The sequence below is a fragment of the Podarcis cretensis genome (assembly GCF_951804945.1).
Source record: "Podarcis cretensis genome assembly, chromosome: 2".
Lineage (NCBI taxonomy): Eukaryota > Metazoa > Chordata > Lepidosauria > Squamata > Lacertidae > Podarcis > Podarcis cretensis.
In genome coordinates this window covers 44,560,175-44,581,118 of record NC_137171.1, presented here as the reverse complement: position 1 = coordinate 44,581,118, position 20,944 = coordinate 44,560,175, and the positions used below count along the sequence as shown (strand labels likewise).

At 46.1% G+C, this 20,944-nt stretch overlaps 1 protein-coding gene across 1 annotated transcript; it reads left to right on the top strand.

Moving 5' to 3' along the window:
• Nucleotides 1-1,806: 1,806 nt before the first annotated feature.
• Nucleotides 1,807-19,277, top strand: STX10 (syntaxin 10). Its single transcript, XM_079966538.1, has 8 exons — nt 1,807-2,280; nt 5,799-5,968; nt 6,619-6,713; nt 7,340-7,402; nt 8,113-8,211; nt 10,486-10,592; nt 11,406-11,500; nt 13,925-19,277. Exons 1-8 carry the CDS (start codon nt 2,246-2,248, stop codon nt 13,999-14,001), a joined length of 741 nt encoding a protein of 246 aa, XP_079822664.1. The 5' UTR covers nt 1,807-2,245; the 3' UTR covers nt 14,002-19,277.
• The last annotated feature ends 1,667 nt before the right edge of the window (nt 19,278-20,944 follow it).

Sequence of the window (20,944 nt, the reverse complement as noted above, 5' to 3'; positions counted from 1 at the left end):
TCCTTGTCAGCTTGTGTCACTGGAATTGTTATCTGCTGCCTCCCTCCTCTGCCAGCAATGCTGAAACAAGAAATTGTGCTGTCGCCACCACGGCTATTCGACTAGGAAGAGGATTCCAAGCTATGGTCAGTGGGTCTTGCTCTCCTTATTTTCCCTTATACTCACCAGGCTTTGTTACTAGCCTGCGCGCACACGCTACTGAGAGGTTATGTTGCGCTCTTTTTGCACGCATCACAGTTTACTAAGTCACCTTCACGCACACGTATCAGAGGCTTTCACTTTAAAAGCAAATCTTTTACTCATTCGTGACAGAGGCCAGTTCGCATTTTTACCAGATCAACCCGATCACTATGGTGACTGAGTGAGGATTCTCTCTTGGATCCCCGTCGGTTTTCTCTCCAGGGCTTCCTTCGCTCAACAGGCTCCTCCTCCTATTTAGGTCACCCCAGCCTCTCTGCTTACCGCTTCCTTGCATGTATTATTGGACCATGACGACAGGGGCGGAGCCAAGGCTGCGTTTACCAACGTTGTAAAATATGCTTACGCTCGTAGCAGCACCGCTTCCTGTGTCCATAAATGGGCAAGCAGACGAGAGACTCCATTGAGTTTCCGGGAGCCTGTCCAAAGAAGGGCTCTGCGCTTGCCCCTCCCCCTTCTGTTTACACACTGCCGCGACGTGATGTAACACGGCACTCTAGATACACAAGTTGCACACAAGCCACTAAAGCCTGCCTTAGCAATGTAACCTAAAGGCACAGACTCCCTCATTAGAAACAAATACTGCTTGTATTAAAAACAAATATTGCCTGGATACGTTTTCTTTTTCGCACACAACACGGCCGTAGGTCTGTAAATACTTATCATTGAACTCCCGCGTGATCTAAATGTATTACCTTCTCATAAACGCAACATGCCGTCCGTCCATGCACAACCATCTTTGCTGGGTCGCATGCAACCCGTTTGCACGTGCTCTGCGTTGTTCCCTCCACAGCCTCGCCGCATTGTCTTCACGCGCGCACAGCTCCCATCCCCAAGCATATTCCAAGCCTCCGCACTGATCTGTACACGATCCACTATGGCTAAGGGTCCTACACACATACATACTTACTTGGGAGTAAATTCCACTGAACTCAGCGGGACTTGCTTCTGAGTAGACATCGGTATATGTAAAATCGCGATCCTATACATACTCTAATCAAGAGGCAAGTTCCGATGAATGCAGCGGAATTTACTTATTAGTAAAATACGCGTCAGATCGGGCCCCGCATCCTAGGGAAGTCAGCAAGGACTATCTTTAGCTGGCACGTGTTCCCTTACTCTTGCATCACGCCCGAGTCTCCGCAGGCGACCTTTCTTCCCCGCGGACTCTCTTTTCCTGCCTGATGCCTGGGCATGCGTTGGTCACGCTAACTATCACACCGAAATAAATTGCAGAGAGTAATGCGGGAAGTACAAAGGAGCGCACTCCATTGTGCCCTGAATCTAAGTACTGTTCCTGGTCCCTTAAACAACCGCCACCAACATGAATTAAAATCTCCACTTCACCCACAGGCAAGCACTGAAAACAAACCAACACACACACACACACACACACACACACACACACACAAAACCAAGCAGGGACTTGCAGACCGCTCTGTAAGCCTCTTTGCAGGTGCCCTTACAGTGTGAATGAGTGGCTAGAGTGTAACCGATAAGGAGCTGCGGTTTGGAACCCACGCCCAGATCTCAAACGCTCAGTTTGCAGGCGGAAAATGAATGAATCAGGAAGCCGGGCGGGGTGCGGCCTGCGCTATTTTAGGGCCGCGTTTCTTAGTAAGAGTGACGCATTTTCCAGCTCCAGGAAGCTGAGGCGGAGGAGGGTGGAGGAAAAGAGAGAAAGGAGGCCAAGAAAGAAACGCGAGGCTGCTAGAAGCTCCAGGGGAGGTTCCTGATTGCTCTCGCCAAGCGCTCTCCTCCCTTCCCCCGACTCCTCCCCAGGAAAGTCCGGCTCCACTTTCGCAGGGGAAGGGGTAGGGGAGGGAGCGAGCGAGCGCCGGGTTGGGCTGAGTTGAGAGAGGGCGGCCTGCTATTATTAGGAAAGAGGCGCCCGTAGTAAACGTGGCTGCTAAGCGGCTTCAGCTCAGGAAAGGAGGGAGGGACGGACAGGCTGGGACGCTTCGCTCATAGACTTATATGGTTTGGCCCCCATACGCTGCTCTCCGGCCGGCTGGGCTTTTCCTGAAGGCATCTCGACCGGTCAGCAATGTCTCTGGAGGACCCGTTCTTCGTGGTGAAAGGGTGAGTGGCAGCCACTCCCACGGCCGCCGCAAACTCCGTCTTTCCTCGCCCCTGGTCGGGGTAGGCGCCGCAGCAAGGCAGCCTGGCCCCGCGTGGGTCTGCGAGCGTGGGAAGCGTCGGGTAACGCGGGGATGTGGAGGCGGGGCGGGGGCGAGAAGCTAGAGAACTCTGATTAGAAACCCGCCTCAGCTAAGGAACTTCGTCGAAACTCCGTTTATTAGCCGGTCCTAATAAAGGCACTGCCCTACTTCATTATTATTATTATTATTTTATTTTCCACCCTAATGGATCAAACTCTCACGAAAGCCGCCACAGGGTCACAGCAAAGCGGATTCATTTCAGCCTCGAAATTGGGACTCTATTTAGGGTTCTTGCTACAACACAGTTCATAAATTTTATGGACCGCTCATATTTGGGGAACTGTGGACATTACTAAAAAAATTATTGCGCACAAATTTTCCACGATGGCAGAATCGTGTGTCTGAACGAGCTACAGCCCCCAAAGTAAGTCTCTGTGACAAGTAATCAGTTTCTGTAGCTAAGTATACATACACACACACACGACTAAAAAAGGAAGTTACTTTGTAGAAATAGGGTTTTTTTTGTAAAGTATTTTGCTTGACACTTGCACTTCGAAAGAATTGCTGAGTAGGATAACAAAGGGTTATAATAACCACTGGGAATTAGTGATGTTTTCCAGCTTCATATTTCGTAATTAACAGACTATTCCCCAAAACCCTTGAATATACTTGGTTGCAATTTGTCCCTCGATCTCCTTCCTCATTTTGTCCTACTGATCTGGTGAATGGTGGGACTCTATATAATTTGCCAGCTTGAAGGAATACTGTTGAGTTTTGGCAGCTGGATCTCATAGATGGGAACAAGGAGATCTAGAGTTCTGTGCTTTGCTCTCTCTTTAAATCTACTGTTATTCATTTCACCACACTTATCCTCTGTGAACATCCCATTTTATAGCAGACATGGGAAACCTATGCTGCCCCCCCTGGGCAGATGTTGTTAGACTCCAGCTCCCATCAGCCTCAGTCTGCATGGCCAATGCCCAGGGATGCTGGGAGTTGTAGTCCAGCAGTATCAGGAGGGCCACACCTCTGCTTTATAATTGCAGTAGTTTTAACAGTGCCTTATCTCATTCACTACCACAGTAGCCTTTCCAGTACAGTGGTACCTCGGGTTAAGTACTTAATTCGTTCCGGAGGTCTGTTCTTAACCTGAAACTGTTCTTAACCTGAAGCGCCACTTTAGCTAATGGGGCCACCTGCTGCTGCCGCGCTGGAGCACGATTTCTGTTCTCACCCTGAAGCAAAGTTGTCAACCTGAAGTACTGTTTCTGGGTTAGTGGAGTCTGTAACCTGAAGCGTATGTAACCCGAGGTACCACTATACTGTACAGAATTAGAAGGAATGGAACAGAAGTGGCTGGAAGAGATGGCAAGTTGTAGGCTACCTACAAGTTTGCATCTTTCAGACACCACTATTTGTTTCTGTCGTTTAATTTTAAATAAATAAATAAATAAATAAATAAAGCAATACTGGGTAAAATCCATTAGCACCAACTTCTGGAATAATTCAGACACCTGGCAACAGAACCACTGGAATGTGGTACCCCCGGTTTGGAGGTTGATTGTACTGAAGCTGCTGAGAGGTCTAGGACAGGCATATATGCAAACTCGGCCCTCCAGATGTTTTGGGACTACAACTCCCATCATCCCTAGCTAACAGGCCAGTGGTCAGGGATGATGGGACTTGTAGTCCCAAAACATCTGGAGGGCCGAGTTTGCCTATGCCTGGTCTAGGACAACTCATAGCATCATGCTCCCCAGGGCTATCTTTTGGCAAAGGACATTTGTTAGGGGGACCAAAACTGTTTCAGTGCCAAATTAAGGCATGAAGCCAGACTGGAATGTGTCAAGATGATCAGTGCCATCCAAATTTCCCTGGAGTTGACAGACCCTCCCCCTCTCAAGCAGCCTGCCCCCAAATGGAAGTGCCCATGAGGTGCTCAAAGCATGGTTCCATAAGTACTCCTCCGTATGAAGTATCCAACAATGAGATACTCACCCACTTACTTCTTAGTCTCCACATCACTCCACATTACTCTTCTTAGTCTCCACATCAAAGGAGCTGACTTCAAGGTTTTAGGTTTATGTATATTTATTTGAGATGACCCGTTAGGTATCCTAGTGCAATTGTCAGACTGTCGTTTCCTGGAGTGCATGAGATGCCACTTGAGTTAATGAAGGTATCTTGTTTTTCATTAGATCCAACTTTCCCTGACCCAGTGCTCTCCAGGTATTGGTGGGACTGCAGCTCTTATAAGCCCCTGCCAGCAAAGACAATAGTTATGAATGATGGGAGTTGTAATCCATCACCATCTGGAGGGCACTAGGTTGGGGAAGGCTGGACTGGAGGGATCACCAAAATGCATTTACCTGCTGAATGTGTGCAATATTCACATATATTTGTGCTAGGCTGTTGTGATCTAAAACATTGGCCAGGCTGACTGGGACTGGAGGGAGTTGGGAGCCCAGACCAGGAACATCCCGTTAGCCAGAGGTTTGCTAAAGTAAAGGTAAAGGGACCCCTGACCATTAGGTCCAGTCGTGACCGACTCTGGGGTTGCGGCGCTCATCTCGCTTTATTGGCTGAGGGAGCCGGCGTACAGCTTCGGGGTCATGTGGCCAGCATGACTAAGCTGCTTCTGGCGAACCAGAGCAGCGCACGGAAACGCCGTTTACCTTCCCGCCGAAAGGTATCTACTTGCACTTTGATGTGCTTTTGAACTGCTAGGTTGGCAGGAGCAGGGACCGAGCAATGGGAGCTCACCCCGTCACAGGGATTCGAACTGCCGACCTTCTGATCGGCAAGTCCTAGGCTCTGTGGTTTAACCCACAGCGTCAACCACATTCCACAGAGGTTTGCTACTACTGGACTAAAAGAATGAAGAACCACCAATTTTTTGTAAAACCTTTCTGCCTGGTCCCCAGGAGGCAATTCTTATCTGCCACCAGTGGTCCAGTGCACAGCTTTTTACAAGCCCAATTTCCTCCAGGGTAACTCATCTCTAGACACATGGAGGCTGGAGTACCATGTGGTTCACCGGACAGCTATTCATACAGATTTTCACCTTCCAAACAGTCCTCTGAAGTGAACTGGTTTTTTTAAATGCAACAATACCTCTCTCAGTGTAGAGATGCAGCTGCTTCGAGGGAGGAAACTTTGCCTTATGGGAGGCTCTCTGTCAGGTGGAACAGAGCTGCACAGCTTGCGGTTTGCCCACTTGAATGGACCCAATTGATGATATATGGGAACCCACCAGGGGTTTGGCAAACCTCTTACGCTTGTCACCTGCCTGCAGCTGCAGAAACAGAGCTGTCGCTATGCAAGGCCGGTGGGTGTTGTGTTCAGTCTGGTGGTCTCATGGCTTTGGCAGGAGAAATAGTCCCCTGTCCTGGCTCGCCCACCTCATCCCTGCCACTCTCTTGTATTTGTGTTCTGTAGGGAAGTTCAGAAAGCCGTAAATGCAGCACGTGGGCTCTATCAGCGCTGGTGTCAGCTGCTGCAGGAGACGCAGGTCATCAGCAAAGAGGAATTTGACTGGACTACTAATGAACTACGCAACAGCCTACGCAGCATCGACTGGGACCTGGAGGACCTGGAGGAAACCATATATATCCTTTTGAAGCTGGGGCTGGAACAGCGTCTTGGGGGGGGGGGGGTTGCCTCTCCAGGGAATTATGTTGCATCATTTTTCAAACGCAGTGTCTGCTGCTAGGTTGGTAGCAGCAGGCAATAGCAGCCCCCCACCCCCATCCTGCTCTTTGCAGGGATATTTGCAAGAACTGGAAGGGGAGTAAACCCTTATTCAGTTACAAGAGAGAAGGCATTCTCAGCAGTAATTCCCCAATTTTATGGCATGCCCTAGCTGAAGAGGTTTATCTGGGGCCTATGTTGCCTTTTTGGCGCATGTCACCCAGAAAATTGTGACATACAGACGAAGAGAACTAGAGGGCCATATTTGGCCTCTGGACCAAAGGTCTCCCCCCCCCCCCCAGTTTTAATATTCTTTTCTTTTCTCTATCTGCTTATTATTTTATATTTTCCTATAAAGTGTAGTAGCGCACTGCCCTGAAATGAAAAATCGGATGTAGGGTGCCATATAAATTATTTCTTAAATAAAATGAATTAATAAATAGGTAGCTTTCTGCTACAGACAGAGAGCATCTGGTAGGTTAAATGCAGCATTGGCCCACATGATATTTGTAACCAGGTAGCTCTGTCTGCTTTCTAACTCGGTGACTCAAACTTAACTCACGAACACGCATTGTGGAGTCAAACCCGCGCAAGTTCAAAATTGAGCCCTCTGAGGTTGCCACCCGGCACACTTTTGTCACAGAGATGCGGGAATCAGTCAGGGTGAGTTGAATGTATGCCTTGTCACTCCTGCAGCATTTTGTCCTGTGCAGCATAAAACACTTATTGTATGGAACAGGAATAGTTCTGTTGCAGGGTTACGGAGTCTGTGGCTCTCTGTGTTATTGGACTCCTAACAACCCTCACCAGTAAGGTCAGTGGTCAGGGATGATGGCAATTGTGGTCTAATAACATCTAGAGGGACACAGCTTCTCCATCTCTGTGCTACGGTAAGTGAAATGTTGAGTGATGATTTGGAAATGTTAACAAAAGTGTGTGGCTGGGGTGCTTTATTCTGAGAGAGAGAGAGGGTTTTTTAAATTATTTTTTTTAAAAAGGAAGGATCTAATTCCATACTCTATTCACTATGCCACACTTGTAGCTGAAGCTGGGACAGTACTGCATTTTATATCCAATATTTTGACGCATCAGTGATCTACAAGGATGTCAACTCATGTAATCTTATTTATTTCCATATCCCTTGGACCCTATGACTTAGGATGGGTTACAGGACAAGACTGTGTGCCTCTGCAAAAATCCACCCTTATTGTTGTTATTATTAGTGTACTCTTAAAGGCCATGGTCTCATCTGATTATATTCTCTTACTGCTTCCTTTTCTTGACTAAAGGAAATGCGAGATCACATATCCAGTCCGGCAGCACAGGCCTTTGCGGAGAGGAAAAACAGAGAGGTAAGCACATTTTTCCACCCTCGCCACACCTCAGTGTTTTGCTGGAAATTTATTCCCTGGGAGGAAAAGAATTATAATTGGCAATGGCTAGGGTAGCTCTTTATCCCCGGTAGCACCCCCCATCCTGGTACCTCCAGAGTCTCCTACTCACTAAGTGGGCAGGGGTTGATGGGAATTGTAGTCCAGAACATATGAAGGGCACCAGGTTGGAGAAGGCTGGTCTAGAGCTTCTTTGCCACAAAGGAAGTGGAGCTGGTCATCTAACCAAGAGTAAGGTCAGCTTTCTTCTGCAAGGCACAAATTGCTTGGATGAATGGTCTCTTTCTCTTCTTAAAGTGAAACATCCTTTGTCTCACTGTCAGTATCCTTGGGGTGTGGATTATAGTCCAGAGCTCTTATGAAATGCACGATCACCCTTGTTGATTCCCCCTTAAAGGAGCAGAACCACCTGAGAGCAACATCCATAATATTTCTTCTGATCTCAACACCACATCTTTTAAGAGCCATTTAATTCTGGAATGCCGTGAAAAAGGTTCCTGATCTCCTTACCAGACAAAGGCTCTTCCTAGGCCCTGAGTTCCACTTAACCCTCAGATTCTTCTACCCAGCTCACCCTTGCTTCCTTCCTTCCTTGTCTGGTCTCAGCTCTCCTGGGAGCACTAAGAATCCTGGGCTTGCTCAGATAGTGTCCCCTTTTCCTCCCTCTGCAGTTGCTGGTGGGGAGCAGGGAACACTATGGGATGCTGGATGCAGAGGAACTGTCAGCAGCTAATTCACATACTTTGGAAGAGCAGCAGTTGCATCAGAAGGTAAGAGCAGTGACAGCGAGCCACCCCAGTCCATTATTTTCACTGACATCCCTTCCTACAGAGACCTAACCGTGTCCTCTAGCTTGATACCTGCACTGAGAGAAATCTTGGGCTCTAGTTCAAAAGATGCTCACAGCATCTGTATACTCCCTGTTCCCTGTACCTCTCTCCTCTCCCCCAGCTGTGGGTTCAGTCACGTACAAGAGTGAAGAACCTGTGGTCCTCTGAATGTTGTTGGACTTCAACTCCCATCATCCTGGACAGCATAGTCAGCAGTCAGGGGCGATGGGCACTGTAGTTTAGCAACGTCTGGAGGCCACAGGGTCCCCATACCTGGAATTGCTTTCTTCTTTCTTCCCTGTCAGACTACAGGTGACAGATATCCTTGAGTGGAGGTGAGGATAAATGCTTCCTGCCTCCCTTTCTTACAGTGAGTATGGTTTCAAACCCAAGCAGGAGGCAAGGCCCTCTGTTTCTCAGCAGGAGAATGGGATAATAATGGGTTACTCAAAAGGTTATTGTTAAGACAGTCAAGATAAGGAAACACATTATCCAGTCTTTGGGATGACTTACGGTAGGCTAGAAATCAAATTGTTCCATGTTTATTCAGAACCAAAGCAAACCTCTTTTCCCACTCTGGTCTCCTCCCAAATGGCCATTTCAATATATTCTTTTTTTATAATACATATTTATTAAATTTTTTTGAATACAAATGCATAAATAAACGACATTACTTATATCATAACATAATTTCATCATTTCTTTGGACTCCCTCACATCTCCCGCTCCCACTTACATTGTTACGAAAAAATTTTCCAAGCAAATTACCAACTTGTTTGCAATCTTATCTCCGCTCATTTAAATAAAATCTAACAATTCTCCAAGAAATTTATATTTTCCTTAATCTCACTTATCGTCAAATTCAGATCTAATTCGGTGGTAGGCAGTTATTTGTGATCTAGCATCCTTCTTAACATTCAACCAAATTACAATATTTTTGTAGGTAAATCTTGAATTTCCTCCAGTCTTCCTCGACCCTCTCCTGTCCCAGGTTGGCCATTTCAATATATTCACAGGGACTGGCAGTGCCAGATTAAACCCTGTGGAGGCCCCCTATGCAAGTTATCTCCTAATACATTTTTGTAATTTTCTTTCAAGATAGAATCAATATTATTTTGATCCATTGTCTTGGGGCCCCTAAAAGACGTGGGGCCCTTAGGCCAGTGCCTACTCTGCCTATTTGGTAATCTGGCACTGGGGGCTGGCCAGGCTCTGAGGAGTGACCGGAAGCGGTGGTGGGGCCAGAGGCTGATCTTGGGGAAGTGGGTAGTGGTTTATGTGGTTGTGGGCCTTCTGCAAGGCAGGAGCCTGAGCTGGAGGATGGGGAGGGGTCTGAGCAGTCAAAGACAGTGGAAGGACAGGACGAGCCAGAAACTGAGGGAGAGACAGTGCTTGAAGGGAAGAGGCCAGCAGAATCCCCTCCGCACCCTTCCCCACTGTCCCCCAGGACCAGGAGGAGCTTGAAGAGGCAGGCACAGTGACAACTTCAGTGTAGGACAAGTCACAGGCTGCTTGTGCTCACACCATCAGATGAAGGTACTTAAATTTGGGGTCTAGGCCTGGCCACCTGTCCAACAGTCCAACTTGGAGTGCAAGCCTGAGGAGAGACACCAGCTACCTAGCCACCAGAAGTGTGTGTGTGTGCATGTTCAGTGCGCCTCAGGAGCTGTAATTCTTTGTCAATAAAGAATTAAACATTTGTCCTCCTTGGACTGGGTGTGCTCAGGAGGACATCTATTGAGCAAGTACCAGAGGCCTTTCTTTTCTTGCTAAATGAAGAGGAGCCCCATAACCACTCTTGTTGTTCAGGTGCTGGATTCTTTGACAAAACATTAATGTGACAGTCAAGATCCTGAGGGCTGACTTCTGTGAAGGGATATTAACCTGTAAAGGCATTCGCTAGTTTCAGTTTTTCAAGATTGCTGTTGAAATGAGTTTTGGTCCCATTTGCCTAAATGCACACAAAAAGATGGACATTTATGGGTCATATGTGGGGCATCAGAAGTGACAGTATGGCTGCCTAACTCCCAGAGTTGCTGCTCCAGCTTGGTCCTCATTTCCTTTCACCTTGAAGGACAGCGTCCAGTTGAGGCTGAGACTTCTTTGTACAACATATTGTTGTATCGTGGGCAGGAACCCTCTTAGTTTCTCTTTGCTTTGAATTCTAACAGACTCCCCCGCTGATGTCTTGCATTCTCGCTTTCTCCTTGACAGCTGATCATTGAGGAGCAGGATGAGCAGCTGGAGCTCGTCTCTGGCAGCATCCGAGTGTTGAAGCACATGTCGAGTCGGGTCGGAGAAGAGCTGGATGAGCAGACTGTGTGAGTGCAGGTAGTGTGGGGTGTGCGTGTGTGCTGATGTATTGCAACACTCCTATCTTGCTCTTTAGACAAACCTTGCAAGCAGCAAAGGGGACGGCCCATTAGCAGGTTGGGCCTGGATAAAATGGCAGCAGACTAGTCCCAAGGCCGCTGCTAGATCAGAAAAGAGGATCCAGAACCTTTGTCTATCTAGAACTGTGGTGGCCACTCATTTCTAACAGATTCAGGAAGGACTCGAGTTTCAGAGACATGAGCACAGGATGCTCCTGTACCTGTGTGAGCCCCCGATAGGGGCAAAGAGTGCTTTACCCTCTCCCTCCCGCCATTCTTCAGCAGGAACGGATTTCTTTGCCAGAGGGGCTCCCCTCCCATTGCTGTGCACTTCCACTGCCCAACCCCATTTTCTGGGTGAGCATCACGAGGAGAGCACATGGCCAGAACCTCTGTTGCTATTCACTCTGCCAGGAAGCAAGACCCTTTTCCTTGCATCTTGGCTTGGCAGAGGGGGGCACCCTTGTGTTTATTAAGGCTGGTTATTGGGATCAGGGATTATGCTTGGAACAGGACCTCTGGCTCCCAGTTGTGTATCCCATTACTAGAAAATGCTGGTGTAGCTCGAATGAGTAGATTCTGAACTCTCTTGGCAGGGAAGATACCCCTAAAAGAAAACTGCTTGCAACCTGCCGGCATACCTGGCTGACATCCCCATGCTTTTTTGTGGGGTGGAGGCAAGACTCAGAAGCTCTTATTGGGAGAGGGTTTCCCTGTGGGCAGTTGCCACTCGTGTTGACAATGCCTATGCTGGCCTTTCAGGATGCTGGAAGACTTTGCCTACGAGATGGACAGCACTCACAGCCGCATGGATGGCGTGCTCAAAAAAATGGCCAGAGTCTCCCATATGGCAAGCGGTAAGAAACAGCTCTCTGTTCCAGAACTACTTTGGTACAAGGGAGATTTTACTCCTCCGCACCCCGATAACCTCATTCCCCAGACTTCTTGAAATTGCTTTCTTTTGCTCATCAGCTTTGCTCAGGGTTTGGCATCAAGTAACTGAAGGTGTTGGTTTAGGAATCGGGATGCTTGCCTTCTCCCATAAAAGAATAGCAAATGTTATTATTTTAGTTGTGGGGAATGTTTCTCACCCTGAGGACTGCCTTCCTTTGTGGATAATCTGCTCGGGGCCGCAGTGGGGTAGCCAGGAAGCGGCACCACAGCAGATTCTTACACTTTTGTACAGTAGACTAATTGTCTACGCAAATGTCAGATAATTTTACACATACACACCTCTCACCATCCAGGCAGGCAAGAAGCAGTAGAGTCCAGGAACATATTCAGTCGGCCAAGACAGGACTAGTGAGGGGTGTGGCCCGGTAAAAGTCCCAGTGGCCAGGTAGAGAGGCCTTAGCTTCCTCACTCCTGCCTTCATCACCATAAACATCACCACAGGCGAAGGCAACCTGGCTTCCACAAAACTATTCTGTGTTTCACGACTGTGAATTTCTGCCCCTTTTCGCCTGCCTCTTTCCAACACTTCCAGAACACCCCCTTGCCTCTTTCCTCTACAGCCAGATTCGCTTGCTGGTGGGTGGTGGTGCAGGTGGATCAGTAATATAGGGTTGAACTTAGTATTCACTTTGGAGGCAGTTTTTGCTGCCTTCCTCTCTTAATCAAAGGAGCATTTGGCATCACTGCTGAGACTCAGCAAGGCAGATGCATCGCAGGAGATCTGGAGTACGTGCATATGTGTGAAATAGAAAGGCAATTAAAAGAATGATGTAATGGTATAAAAACCTGAACATTCTGGTTGGGCCAGTGTTGCATCTCCATTTCTACTGCTGGCTCTCAGCACAAGTCCCTAGAGTAACAGATGCAAAAGCAGGTTAAAACCATTTTTTTCCTGGCAGGAGTGCCACTACAGTGTCATTTAGTGCTCTTGTTTCTGGCTTACAAAGAGCAGGCAGTTGCACACAGGAATGCAGCTTCCCGAGTCAGATCCTTTGTCTACCTAGCTTGGTATTGTGAATGCCAACTAGCATCATCTCTCCAGACACTCCCAGCCTTACCTGGAGAGGCTGGGGACTGAGCCAGAGATCTTCTGCATGCAAATCTCTAAGTTGCAGCCCTTCCTCCATGGGTGAGGCAGGCAGCAATTCAAGCTCCACTGTATGGCATAAACAGGCCTGCAGTGTCTCTCCATCCTGCTCCACCTCTTGACCAAGAGTGCTACAGACGTTAGCTACCTGTGTCCAGTGCTGGAAATTCCCGTTGTTCTAGGTGCATTTTGCGACCGCAAATTTCATTTGTGCTAGCAGTTTCTGAGCTCTGGGCGCAGTACTGTGTCTAAGATTTCAGATTAAAATGGCAGTGTGGAAAGGAGGACCCTTTTCTTCCTCCCCACTTCCAGCTACTCTCTGAAGACTGGAGAAGAGACTCTCTCAATAAGATTAGGGGGTTGGGCAGGGGAAAGACTAGACCCTGTGAAAAATGAACATAATATTTTAGCTGCAGTTCATTCCTTTTAAGCTTTGTATTCTTATTATTTAAAAAGTGTTCCTAGACATTCGCGTCTGCACACACACAGATACTGGAAATCGTGTCTGCTCATGTCAAATGCTGAAAATAGCTTCTGCGCAGGTGTGCTTTTTGGCATCTGGGATGCGCAAAGCGATTTCAGGCACCACGAACATGCGCAGATGTGATTTCTGGTGTTGCGCTGCACCAGTCCGGCTCACACACGATCTCCTTGGGGGTGGTCCCGCCCATGGCCAGTAAACCTTGGTGACCCACCCCTGGATTAATGATTAATCCAACAAAATAGATTAGGTCTCCACACTATGGTGTTTTAATCTGGGAACAGACCACCCAATATCATTTCCTCGAATGTTCACTTGAGCTCTTTCTACTTGTGGTCTTCCAAGGATGATTCTTGCACCTGTATCCATCATACTTGGAGTGCAGGCCAGTGGGATGGGGCACATGGTTCAGAGGGTTAGAATATGGTTCAAATTGCGGCATCTTACGTGCTTTAAATTAATTCTGTTTAAGGCAGGGCTGGAGAACCCATAGCTTTCCAGATGTTCTTGTACTACGGCTCCTATGATCCCTGACCATTGGCTATGCTATCTGGAGCTGATGGAAGCCAGAGTCCAACAAGATGTGGACGGCCACAGGTTCCTCATCCCTGCCTTAAAGGATCCCTTCTAACTGCTTTTGCTTATTTGCAATGTCAGACCCCTCACTGTGGTGGAAGGGCTGGTGGGTTCTTAACAGGGTTGGTCTTCTTGCCTTTAACACCATTTCCCTCTGTATTTTCTCTTCCCCCACTCCATCAGAACGGCGTCAGTGGTGCATCATCGGCCTGTTGCTCATTGTCATGGTGGTAGTGCTGGTTCTTATCTTTGCTCTGTGATCAAACGGCAGAACGGACATGGGGGAAGGGTGGCATGGAACCAATCCCATACCTGTCGAGTGGAACACTGGGGCCTTGTATCCTGTGCGGGATTGGTGTGAAGCTTTCTCCAAAGGTGAAAAGGAAGCAAGTCCATTTAATCAGGTGGAATGATGGATTTCCAAATGGGCTGCTCTCCCTTGCAGTCAGACTTTGCTCCTAATTGTTTAAGGCTGCAGATTTGTGAAAAAGGAGGACTGGGTTCTGGAGGTTAGGAAATTTGTGCCATCTCCCCCTTTTGTGTGCGCCAAGGTGAAATTATAGACAGACAGATGTGCCTGTTAAATGTGGAAGCCATATTGCATATGCGGTTTGTTACCCATTTTGCAAGTAGATGCAGCAGCGTCAGTTTCCTTTACCTCACTGAGTAGCCTTTTCCTCTCATCTCCAGCAGCCAAAGAGGAAGAACACGTTCCCAGCTGACTATTCTTGCTGCCATTATAGGTTCTTATTCTTCATGCCACCTCTGAACGGGTGCAAGATTGCTGCACATTTAATGTGCCTGCTGAAGAAGCACAATTGACTAAGCCATCGGTTGTGTTTTACCTCAGCCAGTAGCAGATGGATACTGTGAATAGACGGGGTAGGACAAAGGCCTCGCTTCCTTTTTAAAGGGCAAAATTGCTCAGAGTTGAGAACAGGCCAAAGCCATCTCACTGCATTAAGTGCCAAGAACGGGATTTTGCTTCGTGGAACTGGCAACATCACCCGAAAGCTCCTTCTCTTACCGTGAGGCCAGCCGTCCAACAGAAACAGGGAGCAAAATGTCAGAATCTCATCACCCAAATCCCTCAGGCCTCAGTGCTGTGCTTCAGGTTGCAAGTGGTGCCAATACTTCTGGGGTGCTGCCAAGCACTTCAAGAAAACTGGTTTCCAGACACCTAGTCAGCTCAATCCCTTTCAGTTATATGGTAAACAAACCTTCTCCCCTTAGGTCTAAATCCCTGCCAAGGACACACTGTCCATGCTGATATGAAGAGGCTACTTTCAGCCAAGCCCAAGTGACTCAGTAGCCTGATGTGGAGGATAACAGTCCTTTCTATGAGGCAGCCCTGCTGTCACATGCACTCAGAAGCCATTCTGTTTCTATTGTGAAGTATTATTAAAAAAAAGGTACCAGAACAAGCTTTTTAGTTCTTCCAAGAAAAATAAAAGTTTTTATACTTCTATTTAATGCAAACTTTGGTCCTGGAATGTTGCTGTGGGAAGGGAGTGGTGATATTTACATACCCCAAAATGTGAAAACAAGAGCAGTAATGGCCATCCCGATGTCAGATTGTCACCGTCATCCCTGACTGCTGGACACTGAAGAACAACAAAATATGAAGCAACAGAAATTCTCCACCTCTGAACTAGAAGAGAACCCTACTTTGATCTAACTAGTCTAGAATTCTGTCTTCAACTGTGGCCAGCCAGCCACAGAAGTTATTTGAAGCTAGGGATCTAATGGACTTTGAACGCACTCTCAGTCACTCTTACTGAATTGTGGGGGCATTATTTAAGATGATTCTTAACTGATTGCCTAAAGCTCAAGGCTGTGATCACATTGTATTCCGAGCAACCAAGTAATTTCTCACTTGTCTCTACCATTTGTAGCAGTACAAACCTTGTATCATGTCCTCCCTCCCCAAGTGTCTTGCTGTGCAGTTTGCAGGCTAATCTGATGTAGTTCAATCTGTGTTCAGTGAGGCTTAGTCCCAGGGAACTGTGCACAGCAATTTAATCGGAGCCACTCATTTCAGTAGAGTAACAGAAATTCAACATGTTCTGCTAAACTCAAGAAAAGGTAAATATGCTAATCAAATGATGCCTGATTTTGCAAACGTTTATGCTGTGGCTTAAGGAATGCTTTGTCTAGTCCAGGGGTGGGGAACCGGTGGCCCTCCCAATGTTGCCAAAGTACAACTCTCATTAGCCTTCACCATTGGCCATGCTGATAAGGGCTGGCAGGAGTTGAATGAACAACATATGGAGGGCAACCAGTTGCCCATCTCTACTCTAGTATAGGGGAGTTGAAGAGCAAGATATGAAATTTAATGAAACACACAAACATGAATCTCAGTCGTATTTGTTTTGTACAATGGGGTTGCTTAATTTGGAAATAGAAGTTACTTAGCCCGGTGGATCCACAGAAATGCTCCAAAGCTTAGATACCTACCTTAAGCAAATCCGGTCTGTTTTTAATTTCAGCAAGGCTGCTCCATGATAAACTCCCCAGGGAATAATCAAGCTTACAAATGAAATGGTCAGGCACGCAACTGTTACAAACTTTTTTTTTATTAACATTTCTGAATTCCTTTTTTTATTTTTAATCTTTACAGTAGTTAATGTGCAATTTCTTGATACTCTCGGGTCACAGGGATGAGGGAGTCACAAAATTTTTCTTGGCACTTATAACACAGAACAAATACTGGCATTATCCAGGGGCAAAGAGGTGGGCTTTAAGGTGAAAAGCAGGGGGTGCTGAGGGAGCTGGGGTGGGGCGGGCGGGGGAAAGGGGGAGGATGCTTTTGTTATTTCATTTTAAAGGATCTGTTTTCCTCTCTGAGAGGGTTTTACAAGGGGCAAGGGAGGGAGAGGGGCTGATATTGGAGTAGCTGCTTGCATCAACCCAAAGCGCCTGGAAGGGGGAAGAGAGAAAAGTCCATGCTGCATCTGCACAGAGGTTACATATTCAGGCTTTGTTAGTGCTTTTCAGTGTACATTTTTTTGTCCTTTTTTAAAAAATTGTTTGCTCTAGTTTAGAAAAAAAGAAGAACCCAACAAAAGCAAAAAATAAAAGATGGACCAAAAAGTGGATACAACAAAAGACAGAAGAAGGCCTCATTCCCTTCGCCCCGTTGTGGGATTATTCCCATTTCCAACAGAAAGCCTGCCCAAGATACAAATAGACCATGGGGGGCAGGGAGAATTATTCAGCTGGCTAGAAGGAACCTCAGAGAAAGATTATAACATTTTGAGTCCAAGTGGTCCTCAGAGATCCTCTAATATAGGTAATTCTTAAGTTTCCTCTGCTGCAGGACATTTATGCTGGATCTCCCCATTCTGTTACATTTCCAGATAATATCCATGAGACTAGACAGTGCCGTTTCAATTGCCTCAGAGTGGGTCTCCCCAGGATGCTACATACCCAGAATTCCAAAAAGCACAGCCCCAATAGGTCATCACATATGTCCAGACATTCCTCTTCCAGTGTCCCTTTGTTTTTGAAATTTAGATCTGGCAGTCCTACCAACACAGCTCACAACACAGAGAAATAGGATAGGATTCTTCAAATGTTATTTCAAGGTTAGTAGCTACTTTGGGCCAAGTCTCCTAAAGATGCCAAGCCTCCTGGTGAGAAAATGTACAACTCTTATTTTTTTGGTCTAGGGGATGCCCTAAGCCAATCACACCTGATTTTTTTTTAAAAAACAACAACCCTTTTGCACGCAGACAAATGCTGCAAGAGGTTATTCTGTTCCATGCTCCAGTGTAAATAAAATTGCTCACCTAAGTTCAGCCAAATGAGATTCAGGATGAAGGTAAAAAAAGGTAAAGGACCCCTGAACGGTTAAGTCCAGTCAAAGGTGACTATGGGGTGTGGTGCTCATCTCACTTTTCAGGCCAAGGGAGCTGGCGTTTGTCCAGACAGCTTTCCAGGTCATGTGGCCAGCATGACTAAACCACTTCTTGCACAAAGGAACACTGACGGAAACCAGAGAGCACGGAAACACTGTTCACCTTCCCGCCCCGGCGGTACCTATTTATCTACTTGCACTGGTGTGCTTTCGAACTGCTAGGTTGGCAGAAGCTGGGACAGAGCAACGGGAGCTCACCCCATCACATAGATCTGAACCGCTGATCAGCAAGCCCAAGAGGCTCGGTGGTCAAATACAGAGTCAGACCATTAGTCCATCAAGCTAAATTTTGTCTGTGCTGTCATCCCCAGCCCTACCTGAAAATGCCAAAGATTGAACTTGCATGCAAACCACTTGTTCTACCTCTGACCTATGACTCTTCCCCCAAGCGTCCTTGCAATTTCCATGCACACTTCTGTCCATATCTAAACGGCTTTATGTTAGGAAGAAGGATCAAGAAGGTACTCAGATCAGTTACATAATAACTTATTGGTTTGATTGAACACTTACTTTCTACAGATGTTTCCAAACTCCAATAGTAGGTTAAAAAGTGTTCTTTCCAAAGCTCTGGAATCAAACCTCGTGGCTGATATACAAAAGGTAAAACTCAAACTTTGCTGACTGACCGCTTGCATTTGCAACACCAGGTTGATATAAAATGACCACCACCTGCATTTGTCTTGCAAAAAAAGCATGAGAGAGGGGAAGGAATTTAGGCAGAATAAAAGAGCTGTAGAAATGAGCAAGAATGTGAAGTTTCTTTGTCTGTCCCATCTCAGTTTGATTGCAATGCCATTTGGTTAGTTGCAGCAAGACATGGTAATCATTTCAAGATAATGGATGCAAAACTGGGAATAGCATCGGGATAAGGAAAAAGCAAATATAGTCGTATCTTGGATCTCAAATGCCATGCGAATTGAATGTTTTGGCTCCCAAACGCCACAAACCCAGAAGTGAGTGTTTGCAACCGGTTTGCAAACAATCTTTGGAAGCCAAACATCCTACGGGGCTTTCGATTGGCTGCAGGAAGCTCCTGCAGCCAATCAGAAGCCACACCTTGGTTGTCGAACGGTTTTTGAAAGTCGAACAGACTTCTGGAACGGATTCCGTTCAACAACCAAGGTACGACTGTATGAAAACTTAGAAAAGCTAATGGAAAGCAGTCAAAGCAAGCAAACAAGCTTTTATTCTCATGATGCAGCAGCAAAGCATGTCTTCCACTCTATATACATGCAGCAGGTGATGGTATGTTCAGTCTTGGCTTAGGTTTGGCTTTATCATACACATGGTAAAGAAAGTGCATTTGGCCTAGGCATAAATGTCAGTTTTAGCTGTGTACCCTAAAATGTAAGCCATGAAATGCATTCCAGCTGGAAGGTTAAAAAAACAATTTTTGGTGAGTTAATAGTTTGGGAGGCGGCATTAACAAGAAGCATAATTTATGATTGACCAGTCATTCCAGAGATGAGAGTTTGAAACAACATTTTATGTTGCTTCAAATAATGGCTTGTTCTTTAACAGGGTTCAAAGTGAGATTTGGGGGCTTGTCATGTTTTGATATGATCTAGTTTCTACCACCCACCCAAAAGTTTTTTTCTTCTTCTTTTGATGGGGGGGGGGGTCAAGCTTAATTTACTGGATCAGGTAAGGATGTAGCCCACCACAGTGTTTTTTTAAAGAGTGCTTCTTCCAATGATGGTCTTACGTGAAGGTCGTGGAGAAAAGGGGGCACACAAGGACTAGTACGTGAAGAGGAACATATGAAAGCATTCTAGCCTCTTCCACCACATTTACTTAGAATTTCAGAGTCATTTCCAAACCAAATATAAGCCACCCAACCTTCACTTCTCCAACTTGATTCTCTAGAGAGAGAGTGAGTTCCGTTACAAATTCCAGTTCTGTCATCACTGGGAGAGAGGAGAGGGAAATCTATCTGAACGTGTACAATTTAGAACTTAATAGTCAAATGGGAGAGGTTTGGTGGGGTGGGGGAGAAAGTAAGAGTACACATGCACATCAGTCAGCCAGTGTAATGATGTGTGTATATATTATATATATGAGTAACAGAGTCAATGACCAGGCATTTGGAGGAGAGGGACTTGGGCCATATGCAACTGGAGTTGAGTGCAACTGGTAACTTCATAACCCCATAACAAATGGTGGCGTCATATGCATTAAATTATTCACCCAGCCATTCAGCAACACTTAGATGAACATGCAGGTATGCATCCAGGGGCAATGTATATGTATAGTTGCTTACACATGTGGTTCTTTTTTTTCTGGATTAGGTTGACAGATGCCTTGCAACCAAGCTGATGTCTTATTTTGTTCCATGTTCATATTCAGCATGACTTAGAACAAGGCCAATCCTCAAGGGACATCTCATTAAATTTCCCTTCTAGAACTATCTGAGAAATCAGATTAAGAAAATTAGAATGAGATTGCCACTTTGTTGTAGTGAATATCTATGTTTTTAAATGTTACTTTTCTATCACTTCAACTTCTTCAGGGAAAAATACAAGGGTAAAATGAGTGAGCTTAAGTACATGACCATATAATGTAATAGAAAAATAGGGCATGCTAGGTGATAAAATAACCCTTTCCTGTTTAAAAGCAGCTGGTGGGGAAGGAGAAGAAATGGCCTGAAAGAAAGCGAGAACTTAGTGTTATGTCAGAATTGTGTCAAGGCCAACATTTATGCTTTCAGATCTTGGCAAAATGTGATCCATTCCTCCAAGTGTAGTGTAAATGCTGACACAGTCACCAGCTAGCGTGTGGCTGCATCGCTAAATAAACCCAGTTTATCATGGGTTTCCACCAACGGAGGCACTGGAATGGCAATTCTGGGAAAGATTGAAAAAGAATATTCTCAGCAAATTCATAAAAATACAATTCCCATGATTTCCCTGGAGAAGTCATGTCATTTAAAGCAGTTTAAACCTGACTTAGGTTTGAAATGTAGATCTGCCTACGGTAAGTTTAGATTATTGCCAGCCCTTTTTATTTAAAAACAAACAAACAAACAACCATTTCACAGCGAGTAAAATACAACTGTGCTGGGCCAACATGGAGCCAATGGGGAATGCTACGCATCCAGCTTCCTGGACTTGAGCTCAGTCTCCTGCCGCCAAAGGCAAAATGAGTGCTCATTTAAACAGTACTTCCTTTTAACATATTCACTTGTCTGTCTTTGTCTCCCTCCAGTGGAAGGAAAGGAAAATGTCCTGCTTTTAGTATCAAATAACTCATTAAAGAAACAACAGCTAAGACTGCCAACTGTGCAG

What these genes read in the sequence shown, in the direction of transcription:
- STX10 (XM_079966538.1), top strand. Translation starts at nt 2,246, where the DNA reads ATGTCTCTGGAGGACCCGTTCTTCGTGGTGAAAGG. An exon ending in CCGTTCTTCGTGGTGAAAGG is followed by an intron (nt 2,281 to 5,798) that starts GTGAGTGGCAGC and finishes TGTGTTCTGTAG; the next exon opens with GGAAGTTCAGAAAGCCGTAA. An exon ending in CGGAGAGGAAAAACAGAGAG is followed by an intron (nt 7,403 to 8,112) that starts GTAAGCACATTT and finishes CTCCCTCTGCAG; the next exon opens with TTGCTGGTGGGGAGCAGGGA.